Source organism: Halichoeres trimaculatus, unplaced genomic scaffold (assembly GCF_033239565.1).
Source record: "Halichoeres trimaculatus isolate MK-OKI-2021-1 unplaced genomic scaffold, fHalTri1.1 fHalTri1_scaffold_13, whole genome shotgun sequence".
Lineage (NCBI taxonomy): Eukaryota > Metazoa > Chordata > Actinopteri > Labriformes > Labridae > Halichoeres > Halichoeres trimaculatus.
This window is the reverse complement of record NW_027437191.1, coordinates 20,888,164-20,903,769: the sequence shown is the minus strand read 5'-3', so window position 1 is coordinate 20,903,769 and position 15,606 is coordinate 20,888,164. Positions and strand designations below refer to the sequence as shown.

General features: G+C 40.7%; 2 protein-coding genes across 2 annotated transcripts; one reads left to right on the top strand and one right to left on the bottom strand.

The window, feature by feature from the left end:
• Window positions 1-1,075: 1,075 nt before the first annotated feature.
• On the bottom strand, window positions 1,076-3,568 carry fosab (v-fos FBJ murine osteosarcoma viral oncogene homolog Ab). The gene is made up of 4 exons (XM_074685844.1): window positions 3,272-3,568; window positions 2,599-2,826; window positions 2,375-2,482; window positions 1,076-2,263 (listed from the first exon to the last, which is right to left on the bottom strand). The coding sequence occupies exons 1-4, from the start codon at window positions 3,401-3,403 to the stop codon at window positions 1,589-1,591; spliced, it is 1,143 nt and encodes a 380-aa protein (XP_074541945.1). The 5' UTR covers window positions 3,404-3,568; the 3' UTR covers window positions 1,076-1,588.
• A 4,949-nt stretch (window positions 3,569-8,517) lies between these two features.
• LOC141801914 (protein c-Fos) lies at window positions 8,518-11,679 on the top strand. Its single transcript, XM_074685244.1, has 4 exons — window positions 8,518-8,745; window positions 9,205-9,417; window positions 10,096-10,203; window positions 10,400-11,679. The coding sequence occupies exons 1-4, from the start codon at window positions 8,602-8,604 to the stop codon at window positions 11,108-11,110; spliced, it is 1,176 nt and encodes a 391-aa protein (XP_074541345.1). The 5' UTR covers window positions 8,518-8,601; the 3' UTR covers window positions 11,111-11,679.
• Window positions 11,680-15,606: the final 3,927 nt, after the last annotated feature.

The following is a 15,606-nucleotide window of genomic DNA, read 5'->3' as shown; positions in this document are numbered from 1 at the left end:
GAGATAAAACTTAGGAAAAAAGGTGAACAAAAATTAACAAATCAAGTTCAAAGGTCAAACGTTTTAAAACACTGTGGCAATTATTTTGAGTTTGTTGTGGGTTTCTTCAACCTAATGGTCACCATTTGTTACCTGTTAACTAGTGATGAAATGTTTCAGACTTCTTGCAAGTCTAGTTCACCACATGTGAAAGTTTATATTCATTTTTGGCCTCTGTGTCATTTGATACTTTGATTTCAAATACATAAATCTGCTCGGATATGCGTCTCCATTGGATTTGGATTTTGAGCGTTTGTGATTTGAAAGAAGAACCTACTTCCCTCTGCCTGCACTGGCTCAGACGTTTCCCCTACAATGTACACTTCTATCTGAGATTTATTAACAGTTCCTGCTGACTTATTTCTTGCATCGTGCTGTAAACTCACGTCTTTCACTGTGGGAGGTGGTATTTTAAAAGGTTCAAGCCTTTGGGTACAGATTAATCAAACCAAAGTAGATCGCCGCTGAAGTGCTGCATTAGGATCCACAAGCGAGTTTTGTTGTATAACCACCAGCGTGCAGCGGTTGAGTAGCACATCGCCTCGATTAGAAAAGGAAAGAAAAACGTTTCCTGTCTTTCTGAAAAAACACCAGCTGAAACAGAAAGACATACTTGTGGGAAAACACTCAAAAACGAAGACTTAGGACAGAATTTAGGAGAAGAAATGTCCTCGAACAGAGATTTCTGCCTGCGTTCAGCAACAAACCGTGCTACCATTCTAAATTTGGGCACGGAAATGAAACGTCACCGCGCTATGTCTGCAAATTTAAAAAAAATGGAAAGAACGCACTGACGTCAGAGCCCTGACGTATAGTTAACCTTGGCAACAGACGGAACAATAAATAGAGCCATGTAGTGGAGGTGCAGGAAAAATACGGCTATTCCTTAAAGAGGCTAATTTTAGACTAATTTAATTGCGCTATGATTACCACTAAAGCTCTTTTTCTCTCTCTTTATATAGTATATTTAGACAAAAACAAAGTTAAATGTGTGAACAAAAGGTGACAAAGAAAATAAATCAACCATACATATATGTCAATTGAAATATCACTATGTTTTATTTACATATATTACAAACAGCAGTCATAGTTACTCTCTTGTAAAAAAATAAATTGAAATTTCATAAATTAAAACCACTAATGTTTTCACAGAAAACTTCATACTGAAAGACAGACCACTCAGACCATGGTTAAAGACGAAGCACGTCAGTTTTAAGTTTCACAAAAAGTTCACAATTACTCTCACATTCCATCAACCAGAAAAAACAAACTGGATCAATTTTAACTATTGCTCTGAAAACACATCAACACTACAACATCTTTTTTAAATCTAGCACCAAAAATCATATATGAACTCATAAAACTACAAGGGTGGTATTACTTGAAACATGCTTTTTTTTTAAACTTGCTACATTGATGTCATATGCAAGTATAGATAGGCCAGTAAAATAATTGATTAAGTCCTTTCCATAGCCCTGTGATCTACACATTGTCTCATACATGAAGAAAATGTGCATTTTAGGAAGAGTCAATCTTTCTGGAAGAGTCTTTAAAGGGCCAGCAGCGTTGGTGAGCTGAGGGAGTCAGAGGACTGGTCATTGCTGTTACTCCCTCTCCTGTGGGCGATGCCACAGGTGGGGAAGGTCTCGGCCTCTGGGAAGGTAAACACGAAGGAGGATGTGAAGGTAGTGCAGGCAGGTGTGCAGGTCACCACAGGCGTGCACAGAGGCTCAAACTCATTGTTGTTAGTTGTGCCGTGAAGGGGTTCCCAGTCCTGAGTTGTGTAGAGGGAGTTTGACAGGTCGACCTCTGGAACCGAGCGTGCCGTCTCCATCTCTGTCTTTGCCAGCAGATCAAGAGACTCCTCCAGGACTGAGGACTCCAGGTCTGACATCTTGACCGAGCTGGTTGAGACTGTAGTGGTGGAGAGGATGGAGCTGCAGCTGGAGAAGATTGAGTTGGAGGGTGAGGTGAAGGTAGGCTGGCTGGAGTGGATAGTGGACACAACTGGGATGGTGGTCTGAGGCTGGGGGGACACCTTGGTAGAGAGGATGGAGTGGGAAGGAGAAATGGCTGTGAGGGAGAACTCAGTGTCCAGCTCTGAGGGGATTTTGCAGATGGGCTGGTGTGCTGCCAGAATGAACTCAAGCCTTTCCTTCTCCTTCAGGAGATTGGCAATATCATTCTGCAGGCTGGACTTCTCATCCTCTAGCTGATCAGTTTCCTGTGAGGGGGAGAGAAAAGAGGAAGTGGCATTAGCTTGGCTGTTGGATAACAGTGCTAGCTGTGGTAATAATACATTTTAATGAGAGTGGTAAATTTGTGGCACACTTACAGCTTGCAGAGTGTCTGTAAGCTCTCGCCTCCTGTTGCGGCATTTTGCTGCTGCCTGCTTGTTTCTCTCTCTGCGAACTCTCTTCTTTTCTTCCTCCTCAGGTGATGCCTGCAAAATAAGAGGGGGGAAAGTTAAGCCTCTAGCTCAGTGATGAACAGCAATCAAATTTTTAACTTCATGCTCATTATAACACTTTAAGTGCTTGATGATATTATAATAATTACCTGCTCAATTCTGCCCCTCTTCAGAGCGTTGTGAGCCTTGGAGGCTGCAGACCTCATGGCCGGTCTAGAGTAGGCGGGGCTGGGGCTGGAGGTGTAGGGGTGAGCCCTGTGAGAGGGGGCCACTGAGGAGATCAAAGGCTGCACCATCCACTGCAAGTCTGGGCTTGTTGAAATAGCTGTGACGGTGGGGATGAAGGAGGCACTTGATGCTGTCAGGTCAGTGTAATCCTGTGAGGGAAATGAAGCAAGAGAATCATCAGTACATGTTGTATGCTCTCAGGAGGAGGGGGTTCAGCTTTGCAGGGTGTCTATGAATGAAGCAGGGGACCTATAAAAAGCAGGGGTGGTTAAAAATATCCTTATGATGTCAGCCATGACGTTACACTCTCTCAGAGGAGTTTCCAGGTGGATGAATGGAGCTTGCCTTGCACTGTTAAGTGCAGGTCAGTAGACTGTTTGAAGCAAAACTTAGCACAGGGGTATTTAATATTTATAACAGGTTTTTCAGTATTTACTGGTCAGTCGCTGGGCTTGTTTTCAAGCTAAAGATTTACGAGAGTCAAAAGGGGAATGCTAACTTAGCTGTATCTTGCATCTCCATTGCATTGCACACACATTGAATTAAATATAGCTTTAATCGGATTAAAAGTTGAGGATAATTTACACCACATACCTGAGAGTGGGGGGACCCCATGCTGGAGTAAGAACCCGCCGGTGATGGATATGCCAGGTTGTCACCGGACGGCGAAGCGGTGCTGCAGCGGGAGGAGGAATCGCACTCCGTGTTGAAAGCGGTAAACATCATCTTTCTTCGATAAACAAGTAGAGATCCAAATGAATGAGAAAATTAACCCTTAAGTGGGGAAATCCTTTGGAAAGCTCTGCGAGGAACTCTCAAAATCAGCTCCTGGTCTCTCTTGGTCCCGTTGTTGCTGTGCTACTCAAAGTTTGAATGCCACTTCTGGCTGCTTGGAGGCTTTTTATAAGCCTTGAGAAGTGACGTAGAGGGTAGGTGGAGCGCTACCTGACACCACGGGAGACAGCACCACAACAAACTCCTATAACTCAGCGAAAACGCAGAGTATCGCTATTTAAAGGGAGCTAAAATGAAGTAATAGATCAATTCCAAATCTAAAATTTTGCTGTTAAAGGCGAATTGATCAATTTAGAATGAAAGTTCAACTCTCGCCCTCAAGAAATGGAATATTCCAGAGCGGTATCCCCGAGACGTCATTTACCAAATATGGTGCATCCTGTAAAAAGGGGCGGACCTTGATGGGAAATACACCATCCGAGTGGCCGACAGCGACATGACGTTATGTAAGACAACAAACACAGAGGCTGTTGTGAAAACTGAAGAAGTGGGATAATGGTCAGCAAAAGTACATCCTACACACTAAAGTACTGCAGAAGTTAAGTTAAACATGCAGATTTGTTTGTTATGAAATACAAATCTCACTGAAAGTTAAGCAAAGATACCGAGAATGGAGGTTCTTTTCTGTTTTTTTTTTTTTTTTTTTTTTTATGGCAGCTTATAATGCATCAAAAAGCTCACTCTTTCAGCAGTATGGTGCTACCTGAGGCAAATGCTACAGCTTTTTTAACCCACCTCTGACAAACTTGCTTTGGGACTCACTTTTCCAGCGCTGTAATATATAGGCTAATTTAATTGTTGTTGCCATCTTGTTGCTACAGGTCACAAGTTATATGTGGTATTTGAATTTTAACGATATTGATATCTCAGAGAGCCTAGATTAAAGTCCAAACAGAGTAAATATATGTCATTTCAAATCTGTGTACACCAGCATTGAAAGTATCCCCCATGTAGACTGATCCACTGACACACTTAACCAGACACAGTGCTTGACACAGATGCACCAGTTAGAGCCTCATCTTTGATTTGCACTATCACAACCAATCACCCTGTCTGACACCACCTGCTTTCATGCTGGTAGCCTAATAGCTACCTCATATATCAACTACATTCACAGATTAGCACCCTGTCTCATGAAAACTAACATTTAAAAAACCTAAAATTTTTATCTCATCACATGGCTGAAAGCAGTGTCCTTTCATCAAAAGTCTTACAAAAATTCCCAAATTTAAGTTACTATCAGGAACTTTTTAGCCTTGATTTGGGAACATCCCGGGTAGAAAAAGTGGCCTTATATCTTTGCTAATATTGTGTTGTGCATACTATGCTTTCTATATGTAATTATAATCTTGCTTTCTTTAAACCGAGAAATGTATGTTTCATAACCAGTAAAAAATCCTTACCAATGCTTTAAATATTCAAGTTTATTTAGAATTTAAAGAGAACAGATTTTCCAATAATTGTGAAAATTTGAGGGGAAAAAAACTTCTTCAATAAGTGTTGAATCTCTGCAAACTTTCAGAACTCTGCAGATTTATTTTATTTTATTTTTTGTAAAATTGTATTGTACATCAGAATTACATGCCCTATTTTTTTTTATTTCAGTTTTAAGATGTTTTATACGCTTTAACAACCTGTGTCCTATTTAAAATTACTGTCTAATTTTGAATATAATCTAACCCAATACGCAAAATGCTTTGGAAGAACAAAGCAACATAGTGATAATAAGAGCAAAGGTTAGGATGTATTAGGATCAAGTCAGACATCAAAGATTAAAAAAACGGTTTGTAAGCTAACCGCTGACACATAATCAGCTCTTCTCTTGTTGTACTTACTCCCTTCATTGAAAAGGTTTAAAGAGATGTTCCTAATTTGCCTACAACCAAAACATCTCTATGTAAACAAACATCAAGCAGCCTATTTGATTAATTTATGTCAGAGCAGACGCAGGTTCATATGTACACAGTCCTCAGGCATGTTTTGTACCTTAGGACTGCCATACAAGTCAGGGCGTGTTCATTTGCACTACAAACTGATAACCGGTTTGTCAAGTGTACTTTTCCACAACAAATTGTCTCAAGGCTTGATCTTAAAGGTCTTTCCCTACAAATGTGGTGAGAGGGAATCCTCATGACTCCTATTGAGATGAACACAGTCAAGATAATCAACATTGAGCCAGCAATCAACATTTGTGTTGCTCTTTTAAATAGATAATAGCATGACTGCTTCTGTCAAATTTTCTATACAGTTTCCCCCCAATTTGCACCCTTATTAAAAATATTAAAAAATAATAATAATAAAACTGTTTCAAGTATTTTCTTAAAAATGTAGGCATACTTCAAGGAATTAATCCAATGTCATTAATAATTTTCTTTCTTTCTTTTTTTTATTTGTTTTGAGATAGCAATTACTTATCTAACAGCAATACAAAAGCTTTTTAAAAAAGATAAAGAAGAAAACAATCTGTAGCCACAACAGACATGAATACTTTTACTATGCTGCTTTCCTAAAGTGTCCCTTTGCCCTTCATAAGCCTCTAAAGGTGTTGACAACATTGTGCTTTAACAAACTAGCTGTTGGTAAAAATAATATTAAAAGTCTAAAGCCATACAATAGTAATGTATGATGGTGTAAAATGATCATAACAATGTTATAATGCCATTTTTTAATCAATCTAGCTGAGAGACTAGTGCTCTAGTTCCCGCGCTCCTGTTTTGTTAAACATTATTGGTTGCCCTAGCAACACTCCACCCCTTCGCGTCAGTGACGTCCCAATTTTGCATAGCAACAACGATCGTATATGTTGTGGAGACGGCTCACTCGACAACAGAAAATAAAAACCGTCTCTTAAGTGTCGGCTGTGAAGTAACCCGGTACATGTAGTCCCTGACGTCAGATTCATGCCCGGAATTTCTGGTTCTGTGAATCAATGACGGAGTGAGTGCTCTGTTTTTTGCCTCTCACACTGCTCTCCCCTCACGGTGTTTGCAAAATGAAACAGGACACCAAACAACCCGTGAACTTGTGGATTATGTGAACACTCTGTTTTACTGGTTGGCAAGAACATCTGTTTACAATTCAACAATGTTGATCCTGGCTGTTTATTGAAGGCAATGTTTTTAGTGTTCGAAGCATTGTGACACCAAACGACATGAGAGATGGTGTAGCATATAAGGCTGTTATTAGGCTATTTAAGTGACACGAAAAAGGCAGGGTTCATCTGCAAATAATATCATTCATAGCTTGAATTATGGGTAATCCGTGCATTAATAAAGCATTTAACTGAGGGTTTTCAGAAGTCCAAATCTTCGCTCACATTTTCTTACACTTTTTTTTTAATTAGCCTACCGCTTTTGATTTATTAAGCTGATCTTTAATAAACAATAAACATTCTCAGGCCTTGAGATTAGAGCAACTGAGTGTCATGTCAAAGCAGCGGGGGCACAGTAGACTGAAATGATCTCCTTGCCTCATTTACATGAACTTTGAACGCTGATGTCACTGACGCTAAAAATAAACTCCACCGCTATGAGCACGTTCACGCTTAGGTTGCCTTGCTGAAAACAATCCTTTGTGTTGTTGTGAGGGGTGTCTGCAGTTATGTCCAACCTTTGGACCCCACTGCACACTGAATGGGCTAATGCGGACCACCTAATGATGTGCCAGTAAATGTGACCGGATGGGGCTGTGACTGCTGGGAAGCAGCCGGGAGCGCAGCCCCTCTGAGTAGGGAGAGGCCCCTCTCCATTCACTGTCCACCGCTTTCACTCCAATAGCCTTGTGATGTCACCTGCCACCTAAAAATGGCATATGAAGCCCAAACAATGCCGTTTCAAGTGGCAGCTTGCTGCGGGAATAGACTAATGCTTAGCCTAACTGGTGCAATAAATCGTTTCATTGGGTCAGATAATTAGTGAGCTTCTGAGAATTGTTTGAAAGCGGTTTTCAAACACGTCTTCATGACAATTAAACTGTTTGCATGTGTTTGAAATTATATATATAGCCTATATACTCATCTTACTATTTGGGTTAAATGCAGGGATTTGGAATCCTATTCATGTCATAAAAATGATGAAGCAGCACCTGTCCATTCGTCCATTCAAGACGCACTAAATGACGATATTATCAGGTAGCCTACAATGCATGACGGGACAATCTTTTAACGCATGTTTCACTTTTTGTGAATGTGAGCGAGTGGGCCACACACAGCCACCACACACACGCGTCCGTCTGCGCGCTCTCCATGCACCGTCAGCGCGCCCCTGCTCACCGGAAACACCATATATGGCTCGACCGGTCTATTCAATGATTGGCTGCTTTACGACAGCGACAATTCTGTTGCTGGAGCTGTATTCATATGCAGGGACATGGGGACATGCAATGTGATATATGGAGGACACGCCATGGAGATGATTAGGAGCTCATTACTGATCAGCTGGGATGCGAAGTGTTGCAAATGGTTCAAAATCAAAATCAGGATGTGTTTTACAATATGTGTCAGGGTGACAATTTGAAGGTGTCATGTATTTACAAATGCCCCAAATACTTTTTGAAGATCCTTCGTTGTTCTTATCACATAGATACTGCTGGTTTAAATGTTAATTGATGCACTAACATCACATGTGCTCTTCATGAGAAAAAAAAATCCACGGATATTGCAGTGAAATTTCAGTACATCGTGTGAACATTTAAGGACACAAAGAGAACATCATGTTGCCTATATGATGCAGATGCTGCATACATGATATGACGTAGTCCATTCATGGCGATGGGCACCCAAAGCAGGCGGGGGTGTCCTTCTATCTCCTCGTCAGTATTGAATATTTTGATGAATAAAATGATTTGAAATGAATAGACAGATGATGCTCCGCACGTACATTTGAAAAAACTAAATATTTCAATTAAAAAGCATCTGCTCGTTTCTTGCCCCTCTAACATTTCCCCGTGTGAAATGGTTCAGCCCCACCACACAGTTTTCATTCATAAAAATCCGGCTCACTATAAAAGGCGGGCCTCTCCACTATCTGCACAGTGCTCGTCTACAGAGCTGGCAAATGGAATATAGAAAGAATACAGGCTTCACTCCCAATCTTTAGAACAGATAGGCTGCTCTCTCTTTTTAAGCAAAGATGTTAGACGAGAACATGCATCCAGACTCCTGCAATGAGTTCGACTCCTCATCCAGCTGTAGCACAGCATCGCCTGGCGGGGACACCCCTGGATGCAGCCAGCATCCTTCTGACTCGCTCTCATCATCAGTGGACAGCGACAAGGTACAAGCGGATCTGATCATCCAAAGAAGTGATCCATTAGACATCATGCAAAATAACTAATTCATGGGGCTGTTTTGGATGCAAAAGGCTGGTGTGTTGGTACAAAATGTTCACACATGTGCAAGACCGTGTCACAGACAGTCTGTTCTTTAACATTATCCTGTGCTTAAGGTGTACCCAACACAGACTGAAGAGTCTCTGTGTATCTGCAGCGCTCTAGTGAGCAGTATGCTTTGTAATATATTTGCATAGATGTGACCTTTCATTTTAGGAGGGGAGATCCATGAAAATTAGGATTTGGTTGTAGAACATATCACTGACTGTGATAATTCTGCAGACAGTGGAGGGTTTTCTGCCAGGTGATTGGTGTATCAGTTTGGCGCACTTAAAGGTCAACCTTCAAGACGTTGTTCACATAAATTGGTGTTTGACTGCATGCACATGTGTCTTTGTCACCAGGACATTGAGACCAGTGTAGCAGAATCCTTTGTTCCGACTGTAACTGCAATCTCAACCTCGCCGGATCTGAAGTGGATGGTGCAGCCGACAGTCATCACATCTGTCTCTCCTTCCAGCCGTGCAAAAAGCAGAAGTCAAAGCAAGAACCAGGCGTCTTCCTCGGCAGGGGTAAACAAGGCAAAGCCCTGCAACAGAAAAGGAACAAAGGACAAGGTAGCGTATATGCAAATATTTCATTAGGAAACTGAAAGTCAACCTCTTAAAAATTAAGACGGGGTTCAACAAGGAAAATTAATGTAAGATTAAAGAAATACATGCATGTTGTTTGTAACCCATCAATCAATGAATCGACCGATCAACCACCAGTCAGCCAATAAAGTATTTAACATATAGGTGATATTCCAATAATTATCATACAATAGCCTTTGAAAAAAAAAAAATCTCTAAGTATTCCCTCTGACAGAGGTTGAGATAAAACTGAGTTATCGCGATATTTCAGGGGACGAAGAAGCGTGCATATCACTGTGTTAATTGAGACCTGAAAACATTACCAGTGCAGGTGTCATCAAATCTCTCAAAAGATTAGTAGAAGCTCAATTGATTTTTCGATAAGGAGCAACGCCATGTTTATGAATGGGGCTGCAAATTGCATAAACGTGCGCGTTCACGTGCCTGAGCCTGACTGGACCGTGCCAGTGGTGCAGCATTTTAACGCCTGAGCTGAACGGGAGCGTCTGCACCGACCCGATCAGTATTCCCAGCATACACTGCGACGAAGATTGTTGTTCCCCCTTTTTGGCAGGAAAATTGATGTTGAAGGGCCAACTGCTGATTTGGCAAAAAACGTCCCAGGATGCGCATTAAACTTTGGCGATTTGTAATTGATTCCAGGTTTCTAAAGAGGAGGATGAGAGGCGGAGGATCAGGAGGGAGAGGAACAAAATAGCTGCAGCAAAGTGTCGCAACAGACGGAGGGAGCTGATAGACACCCTGCAAGCTGTAAGTACACTATTTTAAACATGCCACCCAGTACGTGCACTATTTACCGCTGCATTGCATGTCATTTGTGATTAAAAACAACAGGAGTATCACAAGGCTCACAGCTGCGCTCCAGGGACTGCACTGTTTACTTGTCTCCTCATGCCAAGCCTTCTTTTTTTTTTTTTTTTAAAAATTCTCTTTTCCCTCACTTTAGGAGACTGACATGCTGGAAGAGGAGAAGTCTGTCCTCCAAACAGAGATAGACGACCTGCTGAAGGAGAAGGAGCGACTGGAGCAGGCCTTAGCCTCCCACATCCCATCCTGCAAACTCCCTTTAAAAGATGACATAGAGGAGGAAGAGGAGGAAGACAGTAATGATGACGGGAACAGAATGTTGCAGGACCCTCCGGCCTCCCCACAGCTTCTGTCCATCTTAGAGAATGTAAAAACCCCTGAGGTCAACTCGTCTGTTGCAGAAGTCCCTATCGGGCAAGACATGGACAGTGTCTCTTGCATCCCTGCTGCTGCCATTTTGGGGAACTCCAACATCTTGCTGTGTTCAAGCGCAGAGGAAGTGGAGGCTCTGGAGGACTTAAAAGGGGATGACTTGGATGACTTGGTGCCAAGTCTGGAGATGGAAGTGACTTCAGAGATGGCAGCATCAGTCCCTGACATCGACCTGAGTGGCCCCTTTGGCCTTACAGACTGGGAAACCTTGTACAAGTCTGTAGCAAACGACCTCGAATCTTTGAACACACCGGTCATGTCTTCCAGTCCTTCTTGTAGCAATTACCGCACGGTGTTCTCCTTTAATTACTCTGAGATTGATTCCCTGTCTGAAGGCTTTGAAGGTCTCAAAGGCAGCCTGGGTGCATCTGAGTTAATGAAAGATAATCTTAACTCTCCAACACTTCTGGCCTTGTGAATGCAAAGAAGTTATGCAACAATACTGTAATCTAACCAGCAAGCAAGCTATGATGATCTCTCTCAAATAATCTTATGTGAGTGTTGGTGTTGTGAAAACATAAACATCAGAGGTCGTGTTATGACATGTTTCGGTGGATGTATCAGGGTTAGCTTCTTCCATACTGCTAGTGCAATACTCTAAAATGAGACTGTGCTGGTGAGAAAAATGCATGCAAATACAAGTCATATGTGTTTCAAGAAGAGGTGATATCTTGTGTTTAAAAAAAGAAAAAGCCCTAAATGTGGTGTGAAGATAGATCATGCTCAGTAGCCTTTAATATATGTGTACTGTTAACAATGTTGTGTTGTAACCAAAAGTGAAAATAGCAGGGGTACTAATGTGTAGCGTGTAGGTGTAACATCTTGCTGTAAGGTGTCCTCTAACTTGACCTGTCCATTAAAAATATATATTACATCATGTATTTTATCAAGATGTATTTTATGACATAGTTTATTTTTTTACTTCTTAAAAATGTTCAAATGCAAAAAAGACTATAATGCTGGAAATAAAGTAAACAATCAGAAATATGTCCTTGTTTTTTGTCTTTCATTAAGAAATGTTATTTGATTAACACTCTGGATTTATAGCTGTTCTGTTCTGCTTTTATTTATGTTAAATGTTCTACAAGAGCAGATAGCCTTTGCACATTATTCATGTTTGCAGAGGTTAATTTTAATGTGCCTATCTTGATGATCAGAATTTTTCCTTGTCTGTGAAGATTGTGAACTATGATTATCAGCTCCAAACATGGGATTAAACTTGTTTCCAGTTGTATACATGACAGGCTTAAAAGAAAAGATGATTTAAAGACAGGAAGGAAAGCAACAAATGTCAAAGAAAAATATCATGTTGATATTTGAGCTGATTGACTTCTAAGTTTATTAAGTTTACTTAAGCAGATGTTTTGATGGCTAGATTTATTCATTTGTTTATGTATTATTTTTGCATTTTTCTAACATCTATGACCAACATCTTTGGGAATATTGTGCAGAAACACTACATAGCAGCAAAGAAGAAGCCCAAATAACTTTGTTGTAATTCCCTCCATACTGGTCATTCATGAGGTCAAATATAGAAAGCAACCAGATGAAGATGACTAGAGTTCATATTAGCCAATTATTTAATTCCTGACTGCTGTTGTACATTAGGCTACATGTTTTAATATTTTAACCTCTACATCCGAACATAGACAGGCCATTCTATTCTTGGAAACAGGATTACATAAAGTACAATCATCGTGGGAATCTTGAAAGAAAAAAACGAGTGGGAGCAGCAAAAAACAGCAGGCTAATTAATTATTCATAGCTCGTTCCCGACTCCACTGTTGTCACGGTCAAGGGAATCCGATCCTTCAGCAGCCGCAACTGCCGCACAGTGCGTGCTTTTCGTGACGTCAACACGCGAATGCCACTACGTCTCACTTCCCCTTTGACCATATTAGGTAACTGCAGTTGTTTTGTTTCCATGGCTACGGGTGTCTTGTTTCGTGGCCCGAGGATGTTACCGGAAAAAGTCGGAGCAGACTAGAGGGGAGCTGTTATGGAGCGCAAACAAAGCTCTTATCAGTTACGGCGCGGACATCACGTGAATGATGGTAGTTGGTCCTTTTCAACTGGGCCAGAGTAATTCTTGGAACAGAGTTTTCAAGAACCACAGCCTGTTGGATTCTGCTCTTAACAGGTTTAATATTTCAAAGCAGTTTTAACACCACTGTCGATGCACACAGTTGTTTTTCAAATAAACTAGTAACATTACATTATTCTTGAGAGCAAAGTCGATTTTTAACAACATCAACTGAAAACTTTTCTGAAGTGAACAGCACAGTAACTGTTTCCATCAGTAGGGGGAGCTGCAGCACGGTCTTGTCAGGCAGTGACTGGCTTCTGATTGAATGTGTAGCCTATGTATGTTTGTCTCAGTTTGTCTCAATAGCCAGCTATTTTTAAGGGATGATTGATGGGTCTGTCAGCAGCTCTTATGTCTACTGATTCACACTATCCAGTCAATTTGTTCCATCAGACTGTGTGTGTCTTACGGCATGATGCCTAGGCAGAAGACAGCTGTCCCCTCTTCTGACACTTTCTGATAGGCAAATATATGGAGCTAAATTCCTGCCAAAACTTTTTCAAACAAAGAGGATGTGTTTTACAGAGACAATTCTATTCATGCGCAAAGAATATGTACTTTGCATAAAAAACACATCTCTTTCCTTTGGGTACAAAACAAAAACAAGTGCAAAAATCTTTACAAGACAAAAAAATAAAATAAAATGTGACCACAAGTAGCCTACATCAAAATGTTTGCTTCAAATATTTTCTTTCCACGAGTAAAAAAACAAACCAACCTTACTTTAGTCATTTAATTCAACATATTCTTATATTATTTTATCATACTTAATTTCTTATTAGACAATTCTCTCCCTTGTTTTTTTTTTATAGTAAAGCTCTCATGTTGAGTATATTGCCATCTAGATGTGGCTGTGTTACGACTGCTTTAGTTCAACTGTCTTAAGAGAGAGTGTGCTTTGTGACACCTTGAATTGACCTGATTTATTCCAAAAGTATTGAAAAGTTTAACTAGCAGGCCTACTCATATTGCAGTGATATTTCAGCGATGGTTTCCTCCAAGCAACACCAGCACATGTAATATGTCTCACAAAGTGTAGACTCACATTGCCGGGATACAGATCTCTATCTTCCCTTCCATTCTTTGTCGTGTGCTCACTGTTTCCATCGGTTATCTCATCTTCATGCACCTCCTGACCACTGTGTTTCCTGCCTGCTGTGATATTCCCAAGGAAGTGCTATATTGGCTGGGATAAATCAGTGTCATACGGCTTTATGAAGACTGGGTCACCTGACTTGTGATAGTATCCTCAATGATACAGTGGAAAAACAAGATCTCGGAAAAGCATACCATCAAATGCCCTGGTTAAATAACACTGGGAGCTGTAACTCAAACAGAAATGGGGTCCATGAGGGAGGAAAGGGACTTAGGTGGAACGTCAGCAGAAAGCTCGCTGGTAAGAAATGAGGATAAAAATGAAAAGAGGGGGACTTTAAAGTCAGCATAGGCAAATGAGAGAATGATTTGATTTCTGTGAATAGTTAGATTAATCTGTAGGTAAATTGCAAACATTATGGCTGCAGAATTGCATAATTTTCAAATACATTGCCCAAAATGTTTCCATTTCCCCAAAAACAATGTTACCAAAAAATGGGAAATAAAAATCAGTAGTAATTTCCTCATAACATTCTTAAAACGCAGAACATCTCTCACATATTTCTAAAATAACTCAACGGTGCATCTGAATCAAAATTGCCAGACATGTTTTTTTGACGTGATCCAGTGACAAGTGTCTGGGATTATTTTGAAAGAAAATAAGGAAGAGAGGAAGGAAATTCAATGAAACAATGGCAAAAATAATTTGAGTTCGTATTGTCTGCAGTGCAGTGGATGATGAGTCAGGGTTGTGTCTGGAGGCGTCTGGTTTGCTGGGTATTCCCCAAAGATGTTTTGATGGATAATATCATGACAAACCTCTTCACTTGACCTGTAGAAGATTCTGTTAACAGTTTGTAGTTAGAAAATAACAAGAAAAATTAAAGTTTGGTTTAGATGTTGTTAGAAGAGTTGCAGAAGCTGGTGAGTTTGCATCAAGTTTTCTGAAAACAACATGCATATTTTAGTCAAAGCTCTACAAATCAAGCATCAGGGAAACAAAAATGCTTGGAGGTGCAAAAAACAGTTTCATTGTTTTTACCTTGACTGACGCCCACACAGAAAGTACTCTGCAGAAGTCTGGCAAAACTGCAAAACCACAAACTGCTCTCCTTCTCCATTCATCACTCAGGCAGTTGCTGGGAAAAAGCAAGATTATATTCTAATGAAATGACTATTGACAAGGTTAAAAATAAACATAAATTAAAATCTTTATCTGATGCAGAATTTGTAAACAGAGCATTTGGGAATTTAAGCTTCAGTTACTTTGCAGTATTTCTGTGTAACCTCACACTTAAGGAGCATGCCTATTGAAAAACAATCCAGAAGCATTTGATAACCTTTTTTTGAACACATTAACATGCCTAACATACCTGTCCTGCATATGCAGACTGCTATGTTTTTTCAGGGTGCCATTATCAAGGCTTATTGTTCTTGGCAGGGACAATTCCCTCTTAAAGGCTCAAAGTGCCAAATGGGCCAGCACCATGTGTGTCTGAGTACTGAGTGACATCTCTGGCTGCCTTCCTGCATACACAGAAGAATTGAGCTGAAAGTCTAAACCTGTGGGGGGGGGGGGGGGGGGGGGGGGGGGGGGGGGGGGGCTCTGAGCTGTGTGCACAAAAGATGCCCTGGACCCTCCTGTTTTGTGAAATCTGTCTGCTCGTTGGTTCAGTTCTGCTTTATTAAACCCAAATTCCTCTCCTGGAATTTGTCATCTATGTTAAGAATGG